At 39.2% G+C, this 26,189-nt stretch overlaps 1 protein-coding gene across 3 annotated transcripts in view; it reads right to left on the bottom strand.

Moving 5' to 3' along the window:
• Positions 1–10,272: 10,272 nt before the first annotated feature.
• Positions 10,273–26,189, bottom strand: part of PPP1R14C (protein phosphatase 1 regulatory inhibitor subunit 14C) — a 70,216-nt gene continuing 54,299 nt past the window's right edge. Inside the window, exons 2-4 of one of the 3 annotated variants that reach the window (XM_038396111.2) lie at positions 24,698–24,781; positions 23,352–23,384; positions 11,337–11,609 (exon numbers count right to left, since the gene is read on the bottom strand). In XM_038396111.2, coding sequence (XP_038252039.1) covers positions 11,535–11,609; positions 23,352–23,384; positions 24,698–24,781 — 192 coding nt within the window. In that variant the 3' untranslated portion in view covers positions 11,337–11,534. Of the gene's footprint in view, positions 11,610–22,897; positions 23,041–23,351; positions 23,385–24,697; positions 24,782–26,189 lie in introns of those variants that run through there. The other 2 variants (XM_038396113.2, XM_038396112.2) reach the window with 2 other exon arrangements.

Raw genomic sequence — 26,189 nt, 5'->3', positions numbered from 1 at the left:
TACAAATAAGAGTTTCTGAAAAAGGGACCAGCAAGTTTGGGGGAACATCAGTTTCTTAGGACCCAACTTGAGACACCTTTTCAGGTTTTTCAGAAAGGGCTGAGCAGTCACCCTTTGAAAATCAGGCCCCTTTAGAGGTGTGCTAGAAATTGAGGCACCCAAAATCTTGGCCATGGGCCTTAACAGCACAATTTGGGAGTATGCTTTGTGGGCTGGGGAAAGAGAGATACGCTGTCAGTGGGAATCATAACTTTGGCTCCAAGATCTCTAAACCACACCAGCTAAACTACAGAAACAAATATTTGCCTACAGAAAAATTCTTAACATATTTTTTAAAAGAATGTAACCCCCTTATTTCTGTGATAAATCACCTTAGAAAATGGTGCCTTTTACTGTGGAGAGGAGTCTTTTTTTTTTATTAATGATAAATACCTTACAGCCTATTTAAGCAATTAATATTGGAAACATAATAAAGCAACATCAATTGCTCACCAGCAGGATTTACAGTTGTTACATCTGGCATAGTGGCTCTTCACAGATGACCTGTAAAGTTTGCATCAATTATTTTTTGGCACACACAGATAAATATATTGTAATGTATGTTTACAATAGTTAATTACTGAGGTCTTCTGCTAGTGACCAATTGAGGTGTGGGGGAAGGGTGTAGCTACTGGGATTCCTTTACTTCTGTTTAGGGACATGCCTTTAAAACAGCAAAAAAGGATTAATCCCAAGCATTTAAGCACGTATATAATCATGCTGCTGCTGCTACTACTGAGTTTACCTTGGAAAAAGTGCTTTGTTCGCAGGAGCAATAGCTCAGTAGCTGAAGACAATTTGGTAGGGGAAGATGTTAGAAAGCAGTTAATCAGCCAAGAGACTCCCTGAGGTTGTGCTTCATTTTTCCAAGTCTCTGTCAACTTTTGCCTGTCTCTTCCTGGCTGCTTTTGATATGTCAGCTGCTAAAATGAACTATTCCATTCCTTTTGCTAAACTAGAAACATGGGAGGGGAGGACAAGGAATGAAAGGTGCTGATGTACTATTTAGATACGAGAAGTACTGCATTTAGGAAATTGATGGGACTGACTTTTTTTTTGGTCCAAAGGAAGAATACTGGGAATCAAGATGGAGATTGACTGACAGACAGACAGAGACAGACAGACACTGCACACAAGGAATTACCTTCTACTGTAGCTGCCATACCTAGTATTAGACACAGGATAGTTTGTTCATATGTTTTCCTAAGGGCAGGAGACTACACATAAAATCAGCACAGACAAGTGGCCTAAGTCACATATATAATAGGAAATGGGGTTTCTTCTTAGTTTTGCAATTCCAATGTTGACTGTCACCTGGGCATGCTGGTGGGAGAAGCACAAGAACAAAAAGCATTACATGTTTTAACTGTAGAAGAATTTTGGATTTGGTTACAACTTTTGCATTAATCAAAAGTGTTTGCCAAGCTCTAGTATTTAACAAACATATTATGTGCTTAAAAGATTATTCCTATTTAAATCCTACAGGAATTTAACCCCCTAAAATACTTTAGGCGGGAACAATTTAATTATTGTCTGGATCAGTTTCATTTTCTTTTTTTCCTACTAAAGTCTATGGACATAAAAAAACCACAATATGGGCCAAAAGTTGAATTCTAATACAATATATAATCAATTATGCATTCAACATGTATTACGTTGCAATACAATTTATTTCAGCAGGTTTGACAATTTAACAGTAACGAATAGGGTCCAAAAGTCTGCTTCCTACTACACAAGTGTAAATCTGGTTTCAGTTAAGTTACTCTAGATTTACATTAGTATAACAGAACTGATCTTGACTTTACATGATGCAATGCCATGTAGATATAAAGAAAGGTCTTTGAGAAATGCCATTCAAATGCATTTTTTATCTGAAGTAATAGTGGTGGCATTTACTAGAAGGAGACTCTCCTGGGTATGGTTGAAGCAGAAATACTGTCCTTTTCCAGAACGATGGCAACGGCAGAGTCTAAGGTAGCAGCTCTCTCCTGGGTAGCCTCTGTTTTCCTTCTAGGGAGGATAAGGGGAAAGCACACATTGATTGCTTGTACACCATGAATCCTATAATGATCACTGGGGGACAAAGAGTGTAAGGACTGTGACCTTTAACACACGGCCATATGCAGGTCCTCTGATCCTTCTGCATGGGAATAATCACTGAATCTTTTAGGGTTAGAAAAATATTACTCCATGGCTACATATCTGCTGACCATGCAAATTATAGCATGGCAGACTGTTGGCACCAATGGGTTGCCCTATCACCAGTATGCCAATGACACACGGTTCTATCATGTTCTCCAAAAATATTTCTGTGATTTCTCAGTGCCTAAATGAGCTTTGGATCTGAATGGGAGATATCTGGCTGTGACTGAATTGGGACAAGAAGCAGGTACAGGCTACAACTGGTATTCCTGTGTTCTTCCAAGTTTTTCTCTGAAGCTGTAGCCCCCCAAAGGAGCTGGGAAGAAGTCTACAAACAGAGCTGCTCAGCTGCCAACCTGAGTATATGCACAGCACTCCTTTAAGGGGCATAGTCATATACATCTGCCTCCTAGCAACCTGCAAGCTTTAAGAGAAGGCGAAATGCTTCTATACGCTGCTATTGAAGAGGCACCGTTCAATACAGCCTCCGATACATGGCATGGCAAAAAGTTAGACTCCAACCTTATTGTAGCTTACTGATTGACTCTAGCAAGGAAAGTTTGTAGCTTTCCGTTTTGGCTTCCCTTTCCTGCTTTTGAAATAGACTTTAGACTTTCAAAAGGTCCTGGAGAAGGTCTCTCACAAAGGTGACTGAGGCTAAGTAATTATGGATGAGAGGCAAAGTATTGTCAATGGATCAAAAACTGGCAAAGACAGAGAGCAAAGAGTAGTATTAAATGGTCAAATTTCATCATGGCAAAAGTTATACAGCAGGGTCCCACAAGGTTCCATAGTAGGTCCTGTGTTTTTTCATATATACTTTAATGATCTGGAAAAAAAGAGGGGTGGGACAGGGAGTGAGTATTGGGGTAGCAAAATTTGCAGGTGACACAAAAGCATCTAGGTTAGTCAGGACTAGTGAGGTACTTCAGAGAGATTTAAACAAGTGAGGTGAATGGACAGCACAATGGCAAATAAAATTGTATTGATAAATGCGAAGAAAGCAATACTTCAGAGACAAATGGTGTCATTTAATTTGGATATTAGATTCCTCAGATTTATTAATTTGCCTGTCTCAGTGTGACTGGCTTCTTTTATGTAACTCAGTAAAATATTCTCTCTGGTTTCACAGGACTTAGTTAAGATCACTTGCTTCTGTCCATTTATAAACTGTATGTTATCTACAATAAACGAAACAATTCCTTTGTCCATCTATATAGTATTCTGGTAATATATGATACATTAAGACAAGACTCACTGTGGATTTGGGGATGATACACTTTGGTTTTAGTTTACCTGGGAAAGAATCTCTCCAACAGAGGCAGAACCACTCTTAAGGTGTACTGTCTCCTGAAAGCTCTCCACTAAAGAGACGTACAAAACAGATTCTAGCTGAAATAACATTGTTTATTGTTTGTGTTTGGTTTTATTTAGTTTTCTCTCCCTCTCTCTCTCTTTCTTTAATAAATCTCGGTTAATAGTTGTGTTTATTTTGTCTTTAATCATTGTGTCTTCTTAGGGAAGGTGAGAAGAACCTTAAGTGACTGAAATAGTGGAGGTCACATCTCCAAATTGGCATTGAACGACAATCATTAAGATTTGGCCCCTACCATTTCTTGTTTTTCTAGACAAGAAGTTTTTAGCAATTTTGGGAAAAAATTACCTGGTGCTCATCACCTTAAATCACCCGTTACTGCCCGCATAACGGGTAACCTCATCACCCTTGGAGTACAAGGAGAAGATCCTTATGCTGCGTTGAATTTAAGCCTAGCCCAGGAAAGAAGAGAGGGCCAAATTCTTAGTAGTCTCAGTTTGAGAGAATGAGGTGTTTGCATCTCGGCTTAAGGACTCCTGTGAATGGCACGCACAAGACTGGGCAGGAGCTCTTCCCTTCTTTCTACTGCCTGGGAAGAATTTAGAGCATGGTCCAATAGTTAGAGTGCTAACCTGGGACTCAGGAGACGTGGGGTCAAGACACTGTTCTGCACAGACTTCCTGCATGAACATAGTTAAGTCACTTGGAGAACTGAGACATGGAGAGTATCTATATAATAGGGATAATAGTACTTTCCCTACTTCAAAGGGGTTCTGAGGATAAATAGGTTAATGATTGTGAAGACCTCAGATGCTATAGTAATTGGTGCTACATAAGGATCTTAAATTAAAAACATAAGTAATTTGACATAACTCCATTCCCAAGACAGAGAAAGGTGCATGGGAAGGAGAACATTCCAGAAGGCTAAGTATGCCTGGCTGCAGTTGGATATAAAATCATGTGAAGTGTTTATGTCTTTAAACACCCATTGTTTCATGTTTTCTGTGTATAGAAAATCCCCCTACTGTATTTTCCACTGCATGCATCCGATGAAGTGAGCTGTAGCTCACTAAAGCTTATGCTCAAATAAATTTGTTAGTCTCTAAGGTGCCACAAGTACTCCTTTTATTATTGAGTCAGTCATCCTGTGATCAACCAATACCCCCAGCTGTTTCTCCTCTTCTGTCACTTCAACCTCATAAATCCCCAGCTTGTGGCAAAAGCTCCTGTTAGATCCTAAGTGCATGACCTTGCACTTTGAACTATTTCATACCATTTCTATTACTCCAGTTTCCAAGGTCGTCCAAATCTTCTTGTATGTTATTCCAAACATCCTCCATATTGGCAGTATCTCCCAACTTTGTCTCTTCTGCAAATTTTATTAGCAAAAAGAAAAGGAGTACTTGTGGCACCCTAGAGACTAAAATTTATTAGAGCATAAGCTTTCGTGCTTATGCTCTGAAACCTGTCAAATTTTATTAGCACATTCCCACATTTTGTGCCAAGATTATTAATGAAAATGTTAAATAAGATTGGTCCCAAGGCTGAGGACACTGATTGCCATGACAAAAGGAGCTGTTCCACTGCCATAGGAACTCCACCTCCAAAAGCATCAGTAGCTAGGTCAATGGAAGCATTCTTCTGTCAATCTACCTGTATCTACTCTGGGGGTTAGGTTGACATAGCTACAGCATTGAGGGATGTGGATTTTTCACACCCTGAGCACCATAGCTATGTCAGCCTATGCTTTAAGGGCAGACCAAGCCTAACGTTTGTTGTGTTTCCCACAAAGGCACAATTTGCGAAGTGAAGTTTAATTGGTTTTGGGTGTTAGCTAGACTCCACTGAAACATTTTCAGCCAGAAGTCATTTTCTAACCAACTTGTTTCTTCTTGAAGAGGAAAATTAGTAAATGTATTGAGAGCAACTGCCTCACACTATGCAACCAAGTACAACATTATTCCAGTGAGCAGAAGCCATTATCCCCATATAATCCAGCAAAACACAAAAGTTACCAGATAGAATTTTATTCTCTAGTCCCAATTTAGTGAAAGTACATCTATCATTAAACAAAATGGCCAGTCTCTGGATTATTTTTTTATTTTATTTTTTAAAGTGGATGAATATAAACATAGAAACGGACTTAAATTGAAAAATTCAATTATGTTTTTAGACGTGCCAAAACTCAGAATGTTAAAATGGGATATCCCTTCCTGGCAGCTACATACAGGCAGGCACCTCCACAGAGAACCGTTAGGCTCACTGGGCTACATGCCACCCAAGAGTGCTTGTGCAGATCCAGTTGCATGAGCAGGGCCTTAGTTTGGACTTAAAAAAAAAAAAAAAGAAAAGAAAAAAAAAAAAGCCAGTTGCAGTGTGGCTGACTCATGATTTTATCATAGGTCATTTGGGGTTTTTCTTAAAACCCCAGTAACTGAAGGCACATGATTACACGAGACTCTCAGCTTTCATTTAAAAGTACATTTCAAGCCCTCATCTTTGCGGAGAAAAACTGGGAAATTTGACCCACTCACAACCCAAATTAAAAAACCCAAGCTGTATTTTTATTTTTTTAAAGTCTCATGATTTCTGGAGGGTCAGTGGGAATAGTGGGGAGGGAGGTGCAGCACTTACCTCATGGTTTTATGAGCAGCCAGGATAGCAATGCTTGGAACACCCTGAGCGTCCGGTTGTTCCAATCCTGGCTTTTGGTTTGGGCCCATCTCTAGTCCTACTGTACATCACTGACAACAGCTCCTAGATTTCCTGCTAGTTAATGACGCTTCAGATTATAGGTATAGGTAAAGTATCCAAAAACTCAGGTTCTTATCCAAGTTGATCTAGAAATGAATACGTTATAGAAATTGGGCTAGTAATCTCACGAAATCAAGCTCACTTGTAGTCAGTTCATGTTTTGGACTGGGTCCTATTCATCGCACCTCCTGTGGCCTTCCCTAGTTCATATGCTATCACCGCAAAGGACTTGTGATTTAACATGCAATACATTTCTTTCTCCTGTTTGAATTCCTGTTACACAAAGGTGGTAAAAGCAATAAACTATTTTTTTTAAAAGCCAAGAAGGATCTCCAAATCTGCATTTAAAAAACAAGTTTATTGCCTTCCACACCTTTAGAAATGGAATTCCAACAGGAGAATGAAGCACTCTTTTGGGTTAGGTCATGTGCCAATTACAGCCATAACAAACGAACTAGAGACCAGCTCACAAGGTCAGCTAAAAACCCATCTTAAAACTTGCAATTCCTTGGAGTTGGAAGAGCAACAAAGGAGGTGGAAAGTTAGGCAGTTATTTGTCAGTCTTTTCACTTAACCCAGCGTATTTCCTGCAGAAGCAAAACGGTTGGGATCCCCAAGGGATTGTTTTAGAAGAGGCTAGCCAGATATTTTTTTAAAATCAGTTTGTCCTTGTGTCAAGAGTAGAGCACCCAGCCTTGGAGTGATTAAGTACTAAGCCCAATGCCCAGATTAATACGAGAAGACATAATACAGTACAATAACTGGCAGTTCATGTGCAAGGTACATCTAAGAACAAAAGGGAAAAAAGATGACTCAAGATAGAATGGACACTCTAGGGTTTTATCTATCATTGCAAAAAGTTCACGGCTCCTGTTAGAATGGAAACAGAAAGGCTGCACTTTTGTAAGTGTAAAGACATGAATCTTATAAACTAGCTACATTTTAAACTGCATTCCTGCCCCCCTTTCCCCCGGTCTAGCATCATGTACAATCAGCAAATATTAACCAGCACTGGACTTCTTCCCCCAGGGGGATGTTTGAGAAGGCCAGGAAGACCAGGATTAAGGAAATCTGGATAAAGGAGGTGCCAAGTTCAGTAGGACCAGGTCAAGGAACTTTCCAACGATTGTTTTCTCCCAGAAAAGGAATAATTCAGGAAGTTGTTAATTTATGATATTGCATAATAGTTATACGTATTAAGAAAGAGACTGAAGTTTAAGGGATGTGCACAGGGGAGAGAGAATTACACATTTTTCAAGTTTGAGTTGGCAAGAAAACTCACAGCATTATAAGCAGGTTCTTCAAAAAAAATAATCAAGATAGGCCTCTGGGAGTGGGGAAAACATTAATTCAAGCTATGGAAAAATGCACCATGACAAAGCTTGAGGCAATAAATTCTAAAACTGATTTGGTTACCTAGTGCTCTGATAGGCTTGAAATTAAAACTAGAACAGAAGGATGCAACTCATTGAAGATCATTTATTACTTGCACAAGGTGTGAAAGTCCTTGAGGGACAACTTTAATTAAGGGTTAAGGGCCAAATTAATCTCTGGTGTAACTATTGTAGTCAACCAAGAAATTAAATCCTTCAGACTAATGCAGAGGACTTAAATCTCCATTACAACGTACAGGCTGCACCAGCCTGTGCTGCACTGGAGGCAGCATTTTCAAGTCAAATCCAGGAGTGGCAACCAGATGTTATTAATTAATAATTGTGTTTATTCTGACAGTACCCTTGTGGTACCTATCACACACTCGTGATCCGAAGTTTGCCACCACTAAAACTTTCCAAGTAAGGTAGGCCCCCATTCTTCAACTGGCTGTATGCAGGCATAGGGACCTACCCACTGAGCTAGTTGCAAGATCAGAGCCATAGGTGGCAACAGAGTTGTCAGTACTTGCCAGTGTTTTGTGTTGTTACTTACCTGTGGGAGGAGCATGTGCCTCTCCCACCTGCTTATTACTTCATGCCACTCTCTACCTTCAAGGTCTCAACATTAAGTGCATAAGCAGATTCTTAGCTAGATCTTCCTCCCTCCCTGGCAGTCATTTTTAATCCCCTTGGAAGGGGACTTACCACTCCCACCCCCCAAATGCCCTCTTTTTCAGGATTTCCAACTTTACAATTTACTTCTGCAGGCAAAAGGAAGCTTATCCCATGACTAGAAGAGTTTTTAATAGGTGAGTATTTGGGACAACCAAGTTATCTGCTTTTCTTCTCTAGCACAGGAATTTACTGACCTGCTCTTGTTGCCTCCAGAGTCACATAGCTGGTGTGATTAAAAGTCAGGTGGGCTGGAAACAAAATCCTTGTATGCGCCAGCTAAGTTTAGGCCATTGGGAAGAGTGGATAGTGAAGATTCCACACTGCTTTGGTGCCAGCTACTTCTGTAAAATATGCGAACACTAATGTGGAATTATGCAAAAAGTGTACCCTGAAAACCTATGTTCTTGTTGGCAACTCTGATTGTACACTAAAAGAGGCAAAACAAAAAACTCTGCTTCAATGTGCATTCATTCTGGAGTCAATTCAGTATAATTCACTAGCAGTTTTTAAAGCCAAAAGAAATTTGTATTGCAGCCAAACTTGGCCCTTTTTATTCAAGCTGCCCAGTTAGGCACTGAAGATGGCTTGCAAGATCTTATTTCTAGTTTCACTAACAGTGTGTGCTATTGAAACCACACTCAAGTACTGTAGAGTGCTAGGAACATCCACAGAGTATAAAGAAATAAGCACCATGAGATCTTAAACAACAAGTTGATTTCTCCTCTCACACCAGTGAGCCAAGAGTAGCTCCATTAAAAGTCAAAGAGGAGAATCAGACCTTGTAGGTCCCCTGGCACATTATACCAGCTGGAAAGAAAGGCTATTTAGAGTTCATTTCTGCTTACCAAACACTTAAGAGTGAAGCATTTACAGCATTACAGCTGGGGAAGTGGAAGCCCTTCCCAGCACTGGCCCTTCACTAGTCACACACTGGGCAAACACAAAATCGCAGACGTTATCCTTGATTTTAAAAATCAGCTCTAAGGTCATGATTTTATCTGTTCCAAACAGTTCTTCAAAGGATGGTACCATTATTTCCAGCAATATCTGCTGTGTGCAAATCAAAAGATCACAAAGGATGCAATTAATGACAAAGATAGCATATTACACCTTTCTGGCTAATTAACATTTAGCAACATTGTGCATAATTTTTAGGCAAAATTAAATATAGTGAAAATTGTTTGTGAAGAAGCAGTGTAATCATCAATATATTTGTGATTTGGTATTGTTTTAGTTGTACTACACTTCATTACCCCAGGACTAGAAAGTTTGCCATACTTAAAGATTTTTTTATTTTTTATGGGCCCAAGTCACAAAATTCAGACACAGATTCCAATACCACAACTCTCAGGGTGTTCAGATGTAGGATGTTGCTACCCATAAGCCAGCTGCATTATTCAGAGAAAGCAAAGTTCTCTGGTGTTTAGAACTAGGGAGTTTTTCTAGGCCCATCTCCATTATACTCATGAGGAGAAACAGGTATCCAAAGTTGGGAGATAGTAGGGGAATAATATTCATGTAAGCAGCTATTATTCCAGTAACAAAATAAATATAACCACGAGTCTCCATGTCAGTGATAAGTCTCTCGAACTGGAATGTCTCTCACTGTCAATACTTCACTGAATTATTACTTTGGAGATTATGAAAAGGTCTAAGTGTGTACATAGCAGTACGTTTTCTAGAGGGAAGCCCCATAATCATCTCACATAATGCATTCTCTAATGACTAGAAAGGACAACTTTAACTTTGTACCAAACCCAGAATTTGATTTCAGTCTGCAGAGACTACTGAAATCTAATACTCAAACATTTGAGGCTAGGTGGTATTACCCCCAAGCCCAGGGTATTAGGCAGCCTAAGGTGGACTGACATGTATTGACTAACTCACTCCTTCTGTGTATACATCCCTATAACCATCATTGAATATATACACTAGTAGCTTTGGGAAGTGTAGATGTAACAAGAGTCACAAGTTGTTCCATTTATTTGAGTAAATATCTGGTAAATAAAATCATTGATAAACATTACAAAATTAAATACATTTAAAAAAGCTTGCCAGCATACATAAAATTCACAAACATGTATTTCTTATTTTTAAAAATAAAATATGTTCAGAGCACCCTTTGATATAAAATGCCTGACTAAATTCATCTATTGGCATATGGTAGCTTATGGAACATCTGGAAAATGTCCTTAATTAAGAAGTGTCAGGGATCCACTGAAAGTATTCCATTCTTGCTTTCACAAGAAAAGAGGACCCATAACTAACAAGCCGCCCCTAGTTCTGGGGACAGAGCTCTGAACAAATGCTACACTATTCTTTATTGAGAGGGGGATCTGCATTAAAACCTGCAATGCAAAACAGTGCTTTTGGTTTGTTTTGGTAGCACTTCTTTCCCCCATACTGTGAAACATTTTTTAGATGGCGATTGACATTTCTCTAGGTATCACATCAGGCTCTTATACAGTAGGTTAATACAACTCTAACACACCATGAGGTGAAGAGAAAATGATCTGGCAAAGCATCAAAGTCAATAAAACAATTAGAAGTCTACAAATTAAGCCCTTAAACTCCCCCAGTTCTCATATGTTGCTTTCTGTATGAGAAGATATGGTGAAATTCTTCACCTCGGTGTTTTAAAATGGATTTAGAAAATGGCAGCACTCATTTTGGTAACCTAAATTGTTGCCCTCTAGTAACATGTTAGCTTCAGCAACCATTTAAATAGTTTACTGTCACAACTTCCCTTCCAGCCACGTGAAACAGTATTCACACCCCCACTTTACAACTTATGTACATACAAGCACAAGAAACTTGACATCCATGAGTTAAATGTACAGCCAACTTAAAACGTTATCCAAATAGTTGCTAGGGGAAAATAAAAAGGCAATTCTTCAACCTCTGCAAGTTTACATACTCTTCTGATTCACCATGTGGGATTGCTGCACTTCATTGCTATGACATGGTCACTAATGCCTGGATTCTTCACTGGTTCAAAAATCCTTTAGGATAGTTGAGCAGCATCCAAAAATGTTGATATCCTTGATAAAAAAAAATGACACTTAAAAAAAACCCTTGAAAGCACATGAAATAGGACTCCCTTGAGTAAATGTCAAAACTGAACCAAATAAAAAAAAAAGTTGCTCAGAAAGACAACTCTATTTTAATAAAGGTCTTGTAGTCAAAGTCCCGTTTCCCTTGCTAGGTTTCTTATAAGAGTGCTACTATTTGAGTAGTTATATACTCTTCTTTTGAGGGGGGCTTAGCTTTCTCATCCCTCTTATCCGAGTTAGCAGTTCTCTGATAAATTCCTAGGGGGAAAAAAAAAAAGATTAGAAATAAACAATATTTTGCATCATCAAGAAATCATAGTTTTGGTTTTTTTAAAAGGAGGAACACTAAAGCAAACTATACAAGCTTATCCTGGAGATAAGATTTTACTGATAAGGTGGAATTTATATGAGCTCTTGGAACCTTAAAGTAAAGGCTACACGCACACTTCCATCATGAAGTGGAAAGGAAAGAAACTCATTATTCCCTCCATGTGCAATATAACTCAGTTGCTATCCATCTTCCACCCTTTTATTACACAAGTCTAGTTGTCCACTGGGCAGCTTTCTTCAAAAGCTAGAAGCAGCAGCTCACGTCAAATGTTACGTTTCAAACTTACTGCTGGTCTGTTTCAAACTTAGGGTGGTAAATCGATTTAACTTGCGCGACTTCAGTTACATGAATAACTTAACTGAAGTCGGCGTAGTTAGATCCACTCATCGCAGTGGCTACACTTTATGCTTCTTGGGGAGGTGGAGTACACAAATTGATGAGAGAGTGCTCTCCCATTGATTTAGCATGTCTTCACCAGACCCGCTAAAATGGACACTCGCTGCCAATCTACTGGTAAGTGTAGACATGCCCTTAGTCTTTTTTTTAAATGTAGCTCTCTCTGAGATCAGAGTTAAAATCTAAGTGGAACAAGGTGTTTTCACCTGCACTTTCCTCAAAACACAACAGGCAATTTTGGTAACCTGCCCTCAAAACATGTCACCTTCAGGCAAAGATCAAGCTCAGGAAATTTCAGCCCCAGAAAGACAGTTTCAGAAAGCTACAATCTTGAAAAATATGAAGTTATTATGAAAACTCTGACTACAGTGGTTACTACTGAGAAATTACTGACATTTATGCCACATCTACAGTGGAAAAGCTTGCCAAAAATGTTCCCTTTCCCCATCACTGTTAGCTCCACTTTTGCCAAACAAATAGTTACACTAGGGTTCCCCCTAGTGCTACATTGGTCCCAGAGCCAAACCCCATTTTACCACCTTTTTAAATTAAAGGAAATTTAATTGACCCAATAATAGTGGATCTGGCTGAGGGATTCTTGCCCACATGAGGTCTCCCAATGGTGCTTTCACAATTTCTGAGGAAGCTGGGTCACCACACATGGGAACATATGTAAGTTTACCTAGTGTAGGCAAGGTTTACATCAGGCAAAACCAGCAACTAACATCTAGATACAATATGAGTGGTTAAGGATGGTTTTTAAACTTTAAAAGGGCCAGTGCTGTTTAAAATAATAATAAACTTATGCACATAGTTGGTCCTTAATCAAGCTAGTCGTCTGATGGACTTGGAAGGGGTTTTCTTTCACGTTTAAAGACTAGTTATGAGTCAGGGTTTGCAGAAATAGACCACAATTTAAAATTGCTTTGTTATTATTTATTTACTATTATTTGTATATGATCATAGCTTTTAGTTTACATTTAATGAATTCTGGTACAATATTACCTCTTAATACATAGGATCAGGATTGTCCAAACAATTTATACAAAATTAGTTTATCCCCTGAATCAAAATTTTGATTAGATCCCAAAATTTGTTTAGTTGGAATTCCAACTAATCTGAAGATATTTGATGTCATTTGAGACTTTTGGATAATTGAGTTTACCAGTAGTGCCATACGTAGTACTGTAAAAACATATGGTGATTTGTTGACGTAAGCACTAGCACATGTGAGTGTTAGCTTGGCATTAAGTTCTTAAATACAGAAATACAATATAGTTATGGGAGCAAGCCAGGAAATAGCTGACAAGATAATTCCAAAATGGAAATGAAAATAATCAATAGACCTAGATTTAAAAGATATCTTCATTAATGTCACTATGGTGATATTAAATAAAAATGAAGCCCTTTGCTTAGCCCGTAACAAAAGTTGCACTTCCAAGTTTCATTCCCTGGGGGGAGGGTTAGAAATGCCAGTGAACAAAGTCAGCACCTACATGCCACACTGATAGGCTCAAATATACTTGTTGAAACCCTGATAAAACAAATGCTTAAGTTTGTTTGCTACCAGGGCTACAGTATTTATGAGAGATGTCACTATGAATAACATTTATGGTTAGATATACATTTATGGTTAGATATACATTTAACTCAAGAGAGGGATCAGTGTTTCTCTGGATGGACTGCGCGAGTCTCAACACTCTCTATTGCAATACAGTAGAAGGAAAGCAAGCTTCTTCCCTGCCCATTTAGAAGAGATTTGATTGGGAAAACAGACTTTTTAAAACCTGAAATAGGTTTCTCCCTCAGCTGTCCCAAATGAAAAAAAGAATGCATCAATGTCTCAAACACTCAATTAAGATATTTCTTCTCCTCCTAAAACTTTTTTCCTGCCTTTCTGCCCTATTTGATCAGTCTCCCATTCCCTTTCTAAATGCCTGGAACTTCCCTATCTGCTCCCATAAAAGATTGCAGTACTTCACCTCCTTTTCCCCCTGAATAGGCAGCTGCACACCATCCAGTTCAGAACTTGGCTGACTCTTTAATGTCGACGGGACACAAAAGAGTTTATCAGCAATCTGTGTACCTAAAAAGTGAATACAGGGACCTGTATAGCTGCACTTCTGGTATTGGATTGCTCAAGTTTTCCTTTTGAAATGTGGCCATGGAATTCCACTGAGCTCCTCTCTCACCCCTCCTTCTAGAGGAGCTGTTCAATAGTTTTCCCCCTTTGATATCAAATTTAACTATGACCAGCTTACTTTCAGACGAAATCTCTGTGTAAAATGAAAGCAAACAGACCCATGGGAAATTATGAGCAATCAGTAGAAGAAACACTGTTTTAGAAATTCAAAGAGGGTTTTCCCCTCCTCCTTTGAAGTAGAACCATAACCCTCCTACACCTTATACAGAGCAAGAGGCTTTCATTTTACATTGGAAATTTCAGCTGGTTGCTGCTTAATACTCCCAAGAGAACCTCAAAATAAGCTGATTTGACTGGCTGGTAGGTGGAGAAGAGAAATCCGCAGCCAGATCTAAGCTAAGTTAAGGATGTTGATCAGGAAAGGAGACAAACCACACAAATTACCATTCATTTAAGGAAATAAATGAAGTTATTAGAAAGGATTTCCCCCTCAGGAGCAATTTTACTTGTGATAAGGAATTCTAAACTATAAACTATCAACGCATTTATAGGTTGCAGATACTTCACACCATGCGGTAGTTAATATATGCCACAGGTATGCAGTGAAGCAAGCTCGTAATCAGAGTGTTTCCAGAACATTTTTGCTTTGCACTGGGCATCATTCTGCACCTGATGCCTGCATAAAATTCAGATGCTAATACACAGCTGTTCTTTGCTTTGAAAGCATGCAAAGAGAAAGCAAGAAGGATCTCACAAGGCTGCAGATTTGTTTTCCTTGGCTGATTGGGAGATGGGAAGATGCTTCATAATGGTTTATTGTGCATTCATTTTATAATCACCAAATTAGCTAACTCAATACTTCTGGCACAGCAATGGCCCATTGCTTTCTTTAAATGCTACACAGAAAGGATTGAAATTGGTTGTTTGCACCTTTTATTCTTTACGGGTGTATTAGGAGGCAGCTTAATAGGTGGGGAGGCTACTTGTTCCCCTCATACACACCCTCCCCCTCAGAAACAGTTTACTTTTACATTAGAAATTCTGGTTCTCTCTACCTTGTTTTTCTTGGAATGCTTGATTTAAGATGATTGAGAATTGATAGGATTGACAGTCACCATGCAAATGAAAACTGATTATGTTAAAAAACCTGATTTTTAAAAAAAAAAAAAAAAACATTTCCCTTTCCAGGTTTTGTTAACATCTATTTAACTCATATGCCTGAGAAACACTTAGGAACAACAATTCTGTTAAAGATTCAAAGGGCTAAGACAGTTTGCTCCTTGCTATCTCCAAGAAGTCCCTGAAGCAAAACTTGGCACCGCTCTTATTTAAAAAAAAAAAACAAAAAACAAAAACAAAACAAAAAAAACAAAGAACCACACTAAGTAAGGCCTTTAATTTCAAAGCAGGGGGGAAAAAAGGCACAAACCCAGTTTAATTTTTTTTGCAGGTCACCTCTAAACACAATTTGTTACAAATGTGGAGATCCCTGTTAATGAACCATGGGAGGCCATTGTTTCTGGAAGACATGCCCTTCTAATTCAAAAGAGCAAATTTGCATGAGAGAGAGAGACTAAATCTATATTTCCATTTAAATTCAGACCTTCAGGCATTTTCCTGGTCTCCCCCCCCCAACATTTTTCCTAGAATCAAAGGCATGCAGTTCAGATAAAACAGGGTGAGGGGGGAAGATGAAATAGTAATTCAGCAAGAGGGGAAATCATTTCACCTCTCCTCTTTGGAGGTGTGATTCACTATTTTAATGACCAGCAATGAATTCCAGGTTTCCTGTTTAAGTTACTCCAATTAGTTTCAGAGTCTAATTGGACACCATCCCAACAGATGTTTCTCCACATGTACAGGATACTTGTGATAAGAGCTCCTCTTAGCCTAGAAATACTTGGAATCCTATACAGAAGCATTTCCAGTCTGGTTTACTAGACAAGCCAAAGTAGGGACAGTATTCATTCACACAAAATAACCTTTCCCTCCACAGTCTTAGCTCTCCACAGCCAAATAAAACTCCTGATAGGGTCATTGAGCAACACTGGCCATAGGCGGAGGACATCTCTTCAGAGGGACACTGATCAGCTGGAGCAACACAGTGAGCTATCACTGTGTTGGTCCCAGGACATTCAAGAAGTCAGTCCAATAAAAGATATTACCTCACCCACCTGGTCTCAATAAAGGAACAGATGGACAGGTCTTTACACAGGTGTGTGTGGGGGAGAAAATATACAAAGCCTCAGTTGCCAACAGTGTGCTAAAGAGAAAGCAGGGTTTGTTCCCTCTATGGGTCCTTGGTGGAGCGGGGTGGTGCCAGGTGCCTCAAAAGGGGAAGGAAGGAGGTGGAGCCATGGGTCTACTTTCTCTCTCCAATCTATATTGGTGTGAGCAGATAGCAGTCCTCTTGCACACTAAGATGCTCACAGAAACATAATCCCTTCCCCCAAGTTGTCCAGGGGATAGTACCACTTCACTGGGACTGACCCTTCCCATCTCTATTGTGGCATTTAGCCAGTGACTTGTGGAAGGTATACGGTGAAGAGATCATGTATCCTGAGTATTCCCACACCTGCTGAACTATTCACAGGCACTGCTGTTTTTGCTGTTTCTTCTCTCCCACACAGTGCACCAGCATCACTACAATGGAAACACAGTTCTGGTCCTTTGCTTATGTTTGTGGTATTAAAAGAGAGCAAATCTAGTGCTCTTTAGTGTCACTGTACAACAGGGGCGGGCAAACTTTTTGGCCTGAGGGCCACATCGGGTTTCCAAAATTGTATGGAGGGCCGGTTATGGGAGGCTGTGTCCCCAAACAGCAAGGTGTGGCCCAGCCCCCACCTCCTATCAGACACCCCCTCCCCCCCCGATCTCACCCCTGATGGCTCCCCCGGGAATCCTGCCCCATCCAACCCCCCTGTTCCCTGACCACCCCCAGACCCCCTCATTCTTGACTGCCCCCACCCAGGACCCCTGCCCCATCCAACCCCCTGATCCCTGACCTCTGTCCACCCCGACCCCTATCCACATCCTCGACCACCACCCCGAACTTCCCTGCCCTCTATCCAACCCCCGCTGCTCCCTTACCGTGCTGTTTGGAGCACCATTGGCTGGTGGCGCTACAGACGCGCCACACAGCACAGAGCACCGGGTCAGACTGCAGCTTTGCAACTGCGCTGCCTGGCCGCCCAGAGCGTTGCACTGGCGGCTTGGCGCACTGAGGCTGCGGGGCAGGGGGAACAGCAGGGGAGGGGCCGGGGACTAGCCTCCTGGGCCAGGAGCTCAGGGGCCAGGCAGGAGAGTCCTGCAGGCCGGATGTGGCTGCGGGCCATAGTTTGCTCACTTCTGCTGTACAATACGAGGCAGATCCTCAGCTGGTGCAAACTGCCATAGCTCCATTTACTTCAGTGGAGCTAAGAATTTATGTACCATCCGAAGAATTGCCCCATGTTCTCTATACTCTGTCTATTTGGATTACTGCATTTCCTCTTTTGTAAAAGATGCATTTCTTTGGTGTTTAGTTTCTTACTTGGTTTTGAACAGTAAATATTACAACTTTGTGATTAAAGATGAAACAACAGTAAAGTTCAAAACTTCAAAGCCGCAGCAATTTATGATTTTTTGGCTTTGAGGTTGTAAACTTCTAGTTTGAAATAGAACTTGCCGGCCACATCTGTAGAGTAAACTGCAAAATATGTGCATTGTGTAAGGCATGCCCAAACATTTGGCCCAAACCATAATCCAAAAGCTTTGTCACAAAGCTATCGTTTCCTCTAGTTAGAAATTAAACTTGGAAAAATAGATCTGTAGGGAAATGCCAGCTCAAACGCATTCTTCCCAATGCAGGACTGAAAACCTCTCAAATGCTCCAATTGTTCAAGTTAAGGGGTACTGATTAAGTCACTTAACTAATAGGGTCCTGTACTTTCTTTTGCTGACTCCATTCATGGATACATGATGTTGTTAAGCCCATAATTTCCTGCTCAAGAGTTGCAATGAAGGGCCAATTGCACCTTTGCCATTAGACACTGTTTGACTTGTTGAAAAATGCCAATAATTCTCAAAATTTCCAGTGAAAACTTTTTTTTGATGTTTCCACTCAGTGCTTTTGGTTTCCCCTGCTTCTCTTCCTTTCCTCCCTTTTCTCAGTGGAAAATAAAGGGTAAAAGGAAGAGTAAAAAAAAAAAACAAAAAACAACAAGTTTTCTAGCATTTTGTCAAAAACAACTTTTAAGAGAAATTGAAGTTTTCTATCTCTGGTATGTGTATGTACGTACACACACACACACAAACCACCCCAGTCAGAGACAGCCTAGACATGAATTATCAGAATTACCAACCTCATTGGCCTTGTTTACAACAGGAAATCTCCTACCATTGTGCTAGTCACTGTGGCAGCCTCACCAGCGCAAGCACTAATGTAGACTAGCCAGAGGTTTCTTAGACTTGCTCTGAGCCTATCTTACACTAGCATTCTCACTATTGCTATCAATGGTGGAGCTGCACCAGTGAGAGAGTCTCAAAAGTTAATAAAGATAGAGTCCTCAACTTCTTCAAAATGGATGCCTTGATAAAAAACTCATTCTTTTCAGGTCCACAACAGTTCTTTAATATTAAATTTTCAATAGATCAGCAAAAAAAAAAAAAAAAGTTCTAGTGTCCTCCCTGACAGATGATAATACCCAGAGGCTTTTCTATGGTGCTCATCACTGCAACATGAGTGCTACAAACATAAATTTATCACCACAAACACTGCCTGTGATTCAGGGTAAGCATCCCCGCATTTGACAGACAGGGAATTGAGGAACAGAAATACTGACTTGCCCCAGGTCTGTCTTGAGCTTCTCACTCCCAGGACAGTGCAGAAAGGCCATGCTTCTTCCACAGGCTATAGTATAGGGATGGTATTCTATTCTGAGAATGGCTAGCTGTTTTGAGTAGAGAAGCTCAAGTTCTTGCAGAATACATAAATATTAAAATCAACTGGAACATGAAAATTTATTAAGTGACCTCATGGATAAAGAAAAATATGGACCCAACATACATTCCTCACGTCTTCATGACAGTTATTTTGCAGATGAGATTTAAAATGCTCTTTAAGTTTCTCTATCCATCTAAAAAAGAAGCTACAGTAGTCTTCCAAAATATTCATTCACCCAAGCCTGGGTCTTTGTCACAGAAGGATCTCCCATTTTTGAACAGTGTATAATGGAAAGGAAAAAATGGAAGAGGAATATCCACTCTTCGGTGATGTAAAGATTTCAGCAATACAATTCAAAGTCTTGCAGACTGAATTTTCCAAACTTGGGCATGCCAGACTTGGAGGCTTTTCTTTAAACTTGTATGCTCTCCCCTAGCCTGGGTTTTCTAGAGGTATCTCAGTTTCTCTTCAGCAGGTGTGACCTAATCACATTAAGGAAGCAGGCCTTTATTATTTATACTTTAAGATCTAACAGTAGCTTGCAAAGTGTGCCTCTTAGCCATTGATTTTAGAAATACAGTGAAGTTGGCATCATGTGCCCAGAAGACATTTTTAGTTCCTGGCACACATGATCAAACGTGCTTCTGAGATTAGGGAACATATCAGTCACATTACATGTTTTTCTTGATTAAGATGTTACATTGAATATATTTAAATGCCTTTTAGTCAGTGGGTCTTATTTTATATGCAAGCCAAACTATAATCCATAATACCTTCATCAAAATAATTTGAGGATATTGACTGACTGATATTTCTTTATTTGAAAGTTTATAAAGTTATGAAAATGATAATTTACTGCAATATGCCAGCTTTAAACATGTTTAGTTCAGGTGAAAGTAGCAGCAATTGCTGTCTTACACAACCTAAGCTTTTAGAATAACTGATCATGCTCAGGTTTCAGAGTAGCAGCTGTGTTAGTCTGTATTTGCAAAAAGAAAAGGAGTACTTGTGGCACCTTAGCGACTAACAAATTTATTTGAGCATAAGCTTTCGTGAGCTACAGCATCCAATGCATCTGATGAAGTGAGCTGTAGCTCACAAAAGCTTATGCTCAAATAAATTTGTTAGTCTCTAAGGTGCCACAAGTACTCCTTTTCTTTTTGATCATGCTCAAGAGTCTAGTTGTATTTTACTTTGAAGGAAGATAAACACTTATAAATTAGTGCCTATTATTACTTTAGATAATCTAAGAGAGAAAACCTTAAAACCTGCCACCTGCTGAATTACTTAAATAATTCTGTTTCTTCAGATCAGAAAAGCCATTGAGTATTAATGCACAGAAGTAACACTCCTGAAACTTTTCTTAACCTTTCACCTCCTAAGAGAATTGCGGAAACTAAGCAGAACTGACTTGAAATGACCAATCTGCAGAAGTGACACCTTATCAAACATATAATGTAGGGGGGCGGGATAGCTCAGTGGTTTGAGCATTGGCCTGCTAAACCCAGGGTTCTGAGTTCAATCTTTGGGGGGGGCATTTAGGAATCTGGGGCAAAAATTGGGGATTGGTTCTGTTTTGAACAGGGGGTTGGACTGGATGATCTCCTGAGATCCTTTCCAACCCTGATATTCTATGATTGTATGAACTTCAAGTTAGTGAACTTTGGCTTTATTAGCTTTCCTTTCATGTGCTGTAAAATTGCAGATTTCATACTACATTAATTCTTTTTGGTTAGAATTCAGGATCACAAGCATTTTTCAGGTGGTAGATCTTTAAATGTTAAGTCCTTGCCAGAAACAGAACTTATGTTTGAATTACAGCTCCTTAGAAGGAGAAATGCCACACAGTACACTTCTCTCCACACATACCCCCCACACACACCTCTTGCTCTTATAGAAATAGTTCACATGCTAGTGTGATAAACAGCCAGATACATACATATATATATATATGTATTATAAAATAAAGTGTGTGTGTGTGTTGTGTATTTGTTTATACATATGTAAATAGTATTTTTTTTCTTCCATGTCCCAGGATTTTCTCTTTTCCCCTTCTCAACCCCAAACTGGACAGATTACCCTACTAGCAGAGGAAGAAGAGACCCTGCTCGCTGCAGTCTGTCAATTCTACTCCCATGCCAGCTCAAAGGGTTATCAAGGGAGCGAGGGGAGACTCTTCAAGGTAAGAGCATTGCCTCCACTTCACTGGCACAGGAGTCAAGGATCAAGAAATTAGAATACTAAAATCTAATCCCCTATGGTGGTGCTTTCAAACTTTGGCTCTTTACTTTCAGTTTAACATTAGTGTGCACACAGATCTACGTACTATTCCATTTAAGCTGCCATACCAATTAACCCTGTCTTTATACTGTAAGTGCATTCCCTCATGCATACAAATATTTTTTAAAATTATGTTAAACACTGAACACCACCTCATTCTCAAGTGTCGGGTGTATATTTAGAATACAGAAATAACATTTTTCTTGAGACAAATACAAACTAGACAGAATTTTGGTATAATAAACAGATTTTTAAGCAAAATAATTTTAGCTTAAACTAATTTTGTAATTATTAGTTTGCCCTCTTACCCTACCCTTCCCTCCCAAAAAAGCCATCCTCACACATTTATCTAGTTGGGAGAATGGGGTAATCTTGCAAGATTAAAACAAGAGACATTCAGAGCCACACTCGATAAGACCATTTGAGCTATTAGCATCCTGTTCTGCATCTCTTCACCTCAAAGTCCAAGAGACATCAGCAATGTCAGGTTCCTGACCAATAGCAGGAAAAACAATTGAAGTTCAATGGCTTTTGCTGGAATATGTTGACTGGGTCATCTCAAACGTAGCACAACTACTGTGAGACAAATCAGAAAGACTTGGCCTTTTAGCCTGGCATCTCTGTAGGAATCCCAGCAGTGTACCACGTCTACCATTTCCATCACACTGAAGAATAAGCTATACGAGCATTAGTATCCAAGTCTTTCTGAGCTACATTTCCATCATCCCAAACAAGAGACTTCATTGGCTGCAGCAGTTGGTCATAAACAGACTTCTCCAGTATACGGTTCAGTAAGAATTTAAGGCAGAAATAGACAAAGAATTGTCCTTTCAGCCATGACAGAGGTTTTGCCTGACAGATTGCTTCAGTATTCTACGTTAAAGAAAGCAGCTCAGATTACAGCCATTTCAGCCCTGTTCTCCCTTGAAGCAGAACTATGTTACCCACAGCCTTGTTTAATAACGGCACACATCCCTGTCAAGCACAGCTTGACTACAGCAGTTACCAAATAATGGAATCCAACCTACCATGCATTCCCCACCCACAACTGCAGTATCTTAGATACCACTATTTGGCATTTGTTCAGAAAGTATTGATTTTATAATGGGGACCACTTTATTTAAAATAAACTGTTCAGGAACTTAAAAGCTTCAATCATGCATTTTAGTAGTTCAACTACTCAAAATATCTGTTAGATCACCAGGCTCACTCTTCCTAGTAAACATGTGCAATTGTAATATATTAAAAGTGATACAGGTTCTTATAAGTATTTTCTATAAAAATACTAAACTTCCATCCGAATATCCACTTAAAAGAAGTCTGTTGGCTTAATCATTCCACTGTATTGTATTTGTATCCATTTATAAGGTGGCTGGACACATTCTGCTCAAACAGATGTCTGTAAAGTAAGATGCAAGTCTCTCCCCAAAGATAAAGCTAAAAAAGACAAGAGTATAATGGTCTTGTTTAGGAGACCATATAATACATTTAATAGGTTGAAACAATGTTATGCAAATATAGTCATTTGGTCAGTTAGATTTTTATCATTTCAGATGAAGTAATTCCATTTGTTCACTTCTTCACATCTGAGCTTCACATCTTGATTTAGGTGTTACTGAAGGCAACCAAAACATTAGAGGAGAAGGACAAGTAACACTACGTTAATAGTTTGCACATTTTACCTGCATCACAAATCAAAACCCTAACACTTATCTAGGAATAATCAACTTTCTTCCAAAGAGCCCAATCCTGCTCCAGTCAAATAACAGAACTCCAGCATTCCAGGAGAGACTGTCAGGCCTGAAATGTTCATACCCCCTCAACTCCCAATCAGCATTCCCATATTTTTACCTAAAGATATAGATATAGTACAACTACACTGTTTTTAACAGGGAAAAATGGTATTCAAGAAAAGGGGTATTTTACCTCTGTTGGTTTGTAGCAATCTACAAGAACTTCCTAGAAGTAAAACATGAAAGAAGTCTGTATTAAGTCATGTATTAAGTTTTGAATACAGTTTCTGTATTAAGTTTTGAAAAGTAAAAAACAAATCTATAATCTAAGACTATTGTACTTTCATAATATTTTTCCCATATATAATCAAGCTAGATCAATGAGCTTTCATGTACCTTACAGAGGAGAGATGTGCAATCTTTACATTCAATAACTCCTCCAAGAGCGTAGCAGCATAGGTGGAGCAAAGTATCTATAGCAGAAAGGGACTACACCACAGGGCTCAGAGGGGAAGTAGTAGCAGCTTCCTTAAAAAGGAATTCTACTTTAAAAATCCCAATTTGTAAATCTCCAAGGAGACAGAGAGGAGGAGAAGCTAAGATTTCATACATACAAACACTACCCCCAACACACCCCAAGATTCAAGTAACTTTCTACTGGGAGCTTTTCACTAAGGCATCACTAATTGGGTTCTTAACACTGTATACTAGATCTTGTTTCATTTCCTCTCATATATCTTAACTATTACCCATTTTATGGCAAGTCCTGCACTGGCTTCAAGTGTCTTTTCCAGACACACAATTATTCTTCCTTTCTCCTCTCTCTTCCCTCCCGCACTCTATTTTATTAACATTTACCTCAAACAAGATTATGGAATTAGACCAAGAAGTCTACAGTAATTGCCTAATTCAGACAACATACTTTGGATTTCCCCGTTTTGTTAATTCTTGTTGTTGACTATCTTGATTTTCCCCCCACATTTTTAGATAGAGCCCTGAATGGCTACCAGCGAGTTATGCTTTTACACTCAAAAAATTACATGCGTTTCAACAGAAGTTGTAGTTATTTTTTCCATTGCTAGGAAAAGATTAGTAATGTAATAAAGACCACAGGGATCAGTATACATGCATTAATAGGGAATAATGCCAACTGTCATGACCAGAAGACCCACTGGTTTCTGAGGTTCTTAAAGTTACACGTGGGTTTTTCCTCTTCACATTTTACAATACTAATGACACTTGGAGAAAAGTTAAGGTGCTCTACTACTTCTCAGAATTATCATCCCTCTCACTAGAGTATTGGACATTGTATTTTTACTATTGTCATCCTCATTCAAGATGTTTCCTCATAATGCTAGGGAATCCGTTTACATTCAGACAGTAGTCCTAGATAGGTTACATTAAATTTCCTTTTCTCAAATTTAGGAAATACTCACTCTCAGGCTACCACCAAAAGCAGAGTCATTCAGAATTAACATATCAGTGTGACTATATCTTAAGTCAGCTATGCTCAAGTTTACTTAAGGAAAAATATTTTACCTGTAATTTGATAGCTCTCTCCTCTTCATTAGTTGCATCAAGAAGGTCATCAATGTCAATTTCTACATCTGGCATCTCTTCTTCCTGTAAAAGGGGAAAAAAAAAAATCAGGATGAGTGCATTAAGTTGTCCGACTTAAAAGCTGAGATGGCAGTCTAGCAATAGTATGTACATTACCATCTGCTGGGGGTCAGAGGAGAAAGAAATCAATTAGAGACAACAGGTTGGTTCTTCATTCCTAAGCCAAGAGAGGTCACAAACAGCATGCTTAGGCCTTGGTAGTACAGGAAGGGAGATTTCTCTTAATCAACTCTTCCGACAATTTCAGGAACAGTGTTAACTAATTCAACAATAGCTGCATACAGCCCTCCTTGGATTGGAGCGATGAAGTGTTCGGTGTGGGGGAAGGGATAGAGAAGCAAAATTTGAAAATTTGCTTTGAAAATTATACTCTGGATTATACTCTTCTTTCAGCTGTTCCTACCTTGTTTCAAAAAGAAAAGGAGTACCTGTGGCACCTTAGAGACTAACAAATTTATTTGAGCATAAGCTTTCGTGAGCTACAGCTCACTTCATCGGATGGCTCACGAAAGCTTATGCTCAAATAAATTTGTTAGTCTCTAAGGTGACACAAGTACTCCTTTTCTTTTTGCAAATACAGACTAACACGGCTGCTACTCTGATACCTTGTTTCAGTTATGGAAAGGCATGCTCATTCACTGTTAGCATAAAGTGACACCCTAGTTCCCAGCAGAAAAGTTCAGATTTCAAGCACCCACAATGAAGAAATGAGAAATTTCATGCACAAAATCTTTCCACATAAAATTTTTATATTCAATTGATATCCCAGAGTTTTTGCATCACTACTGAAATCAGACAGATGTTACATGTGAGACAAAGCCATTCAGAAATTGGATCTTTCTGCCCACTAGTTTTAGGAAACATGATCAGCAATATATAGATTTTGAAGTACTACATGCTTCTTCAGTCTCTCCAATAGAAAGCATTTTTGCTAAAATTTAGATATCCCCGCTTACTGCATTTAAATTATGTAAAAAAAAAAAAAAAAAATCTGTTGAGCGTTTTAACTGTCTGAACAAATACAATGTCAGAGTTGTTCCCCTGTTACTTACAAGTATCTCAATGTTAGCAGTCAAGTTTCATTTTATTCACACCATCAAAATAACTGGCCAGATCACAGATTCCACCTGCAAATAAAACACCAACTAGGACAGAGACTTAAGCTTCTCCTTTAAACTAAGTTTGCATTTTGTTATTTCTTGAGGGATGTGGATGAATTGTTTTTTCTTTTGAAAAAAGTAGAAATGGCACAGAAACATGCTCGTTTGCAGTTCTACACTGTTAACATCAATATGGATATGGAATGCAAGTCACCTGCATGGTTAGCAAATGCAGCAGTAGACAGTAGTTAGGCGTGGACATTCATTGAGTAAAATCAAAAATATTTTCAACTGGAAGTTACTTTTCCCCC

The sequence above is a fragment of the Dermochelys coriacea genome, chromosome 3, assembly GCF_009764565.3.
Source record: "Dermochelys coriacea isolate rDerCor1 chromosome 3, rDerCor1.pri.v4, whole genome shotgun sequence".
NCBI lineage: Eukaryota > Metazoa > Chordata > Testudines > Dermochelyidae > Dermochelys > Dermochelys coriacea.
Note: the sequence above shows the minus strand (reverse complement) of the source record. Positions and strands in the feature narration are given on the sequence as shown.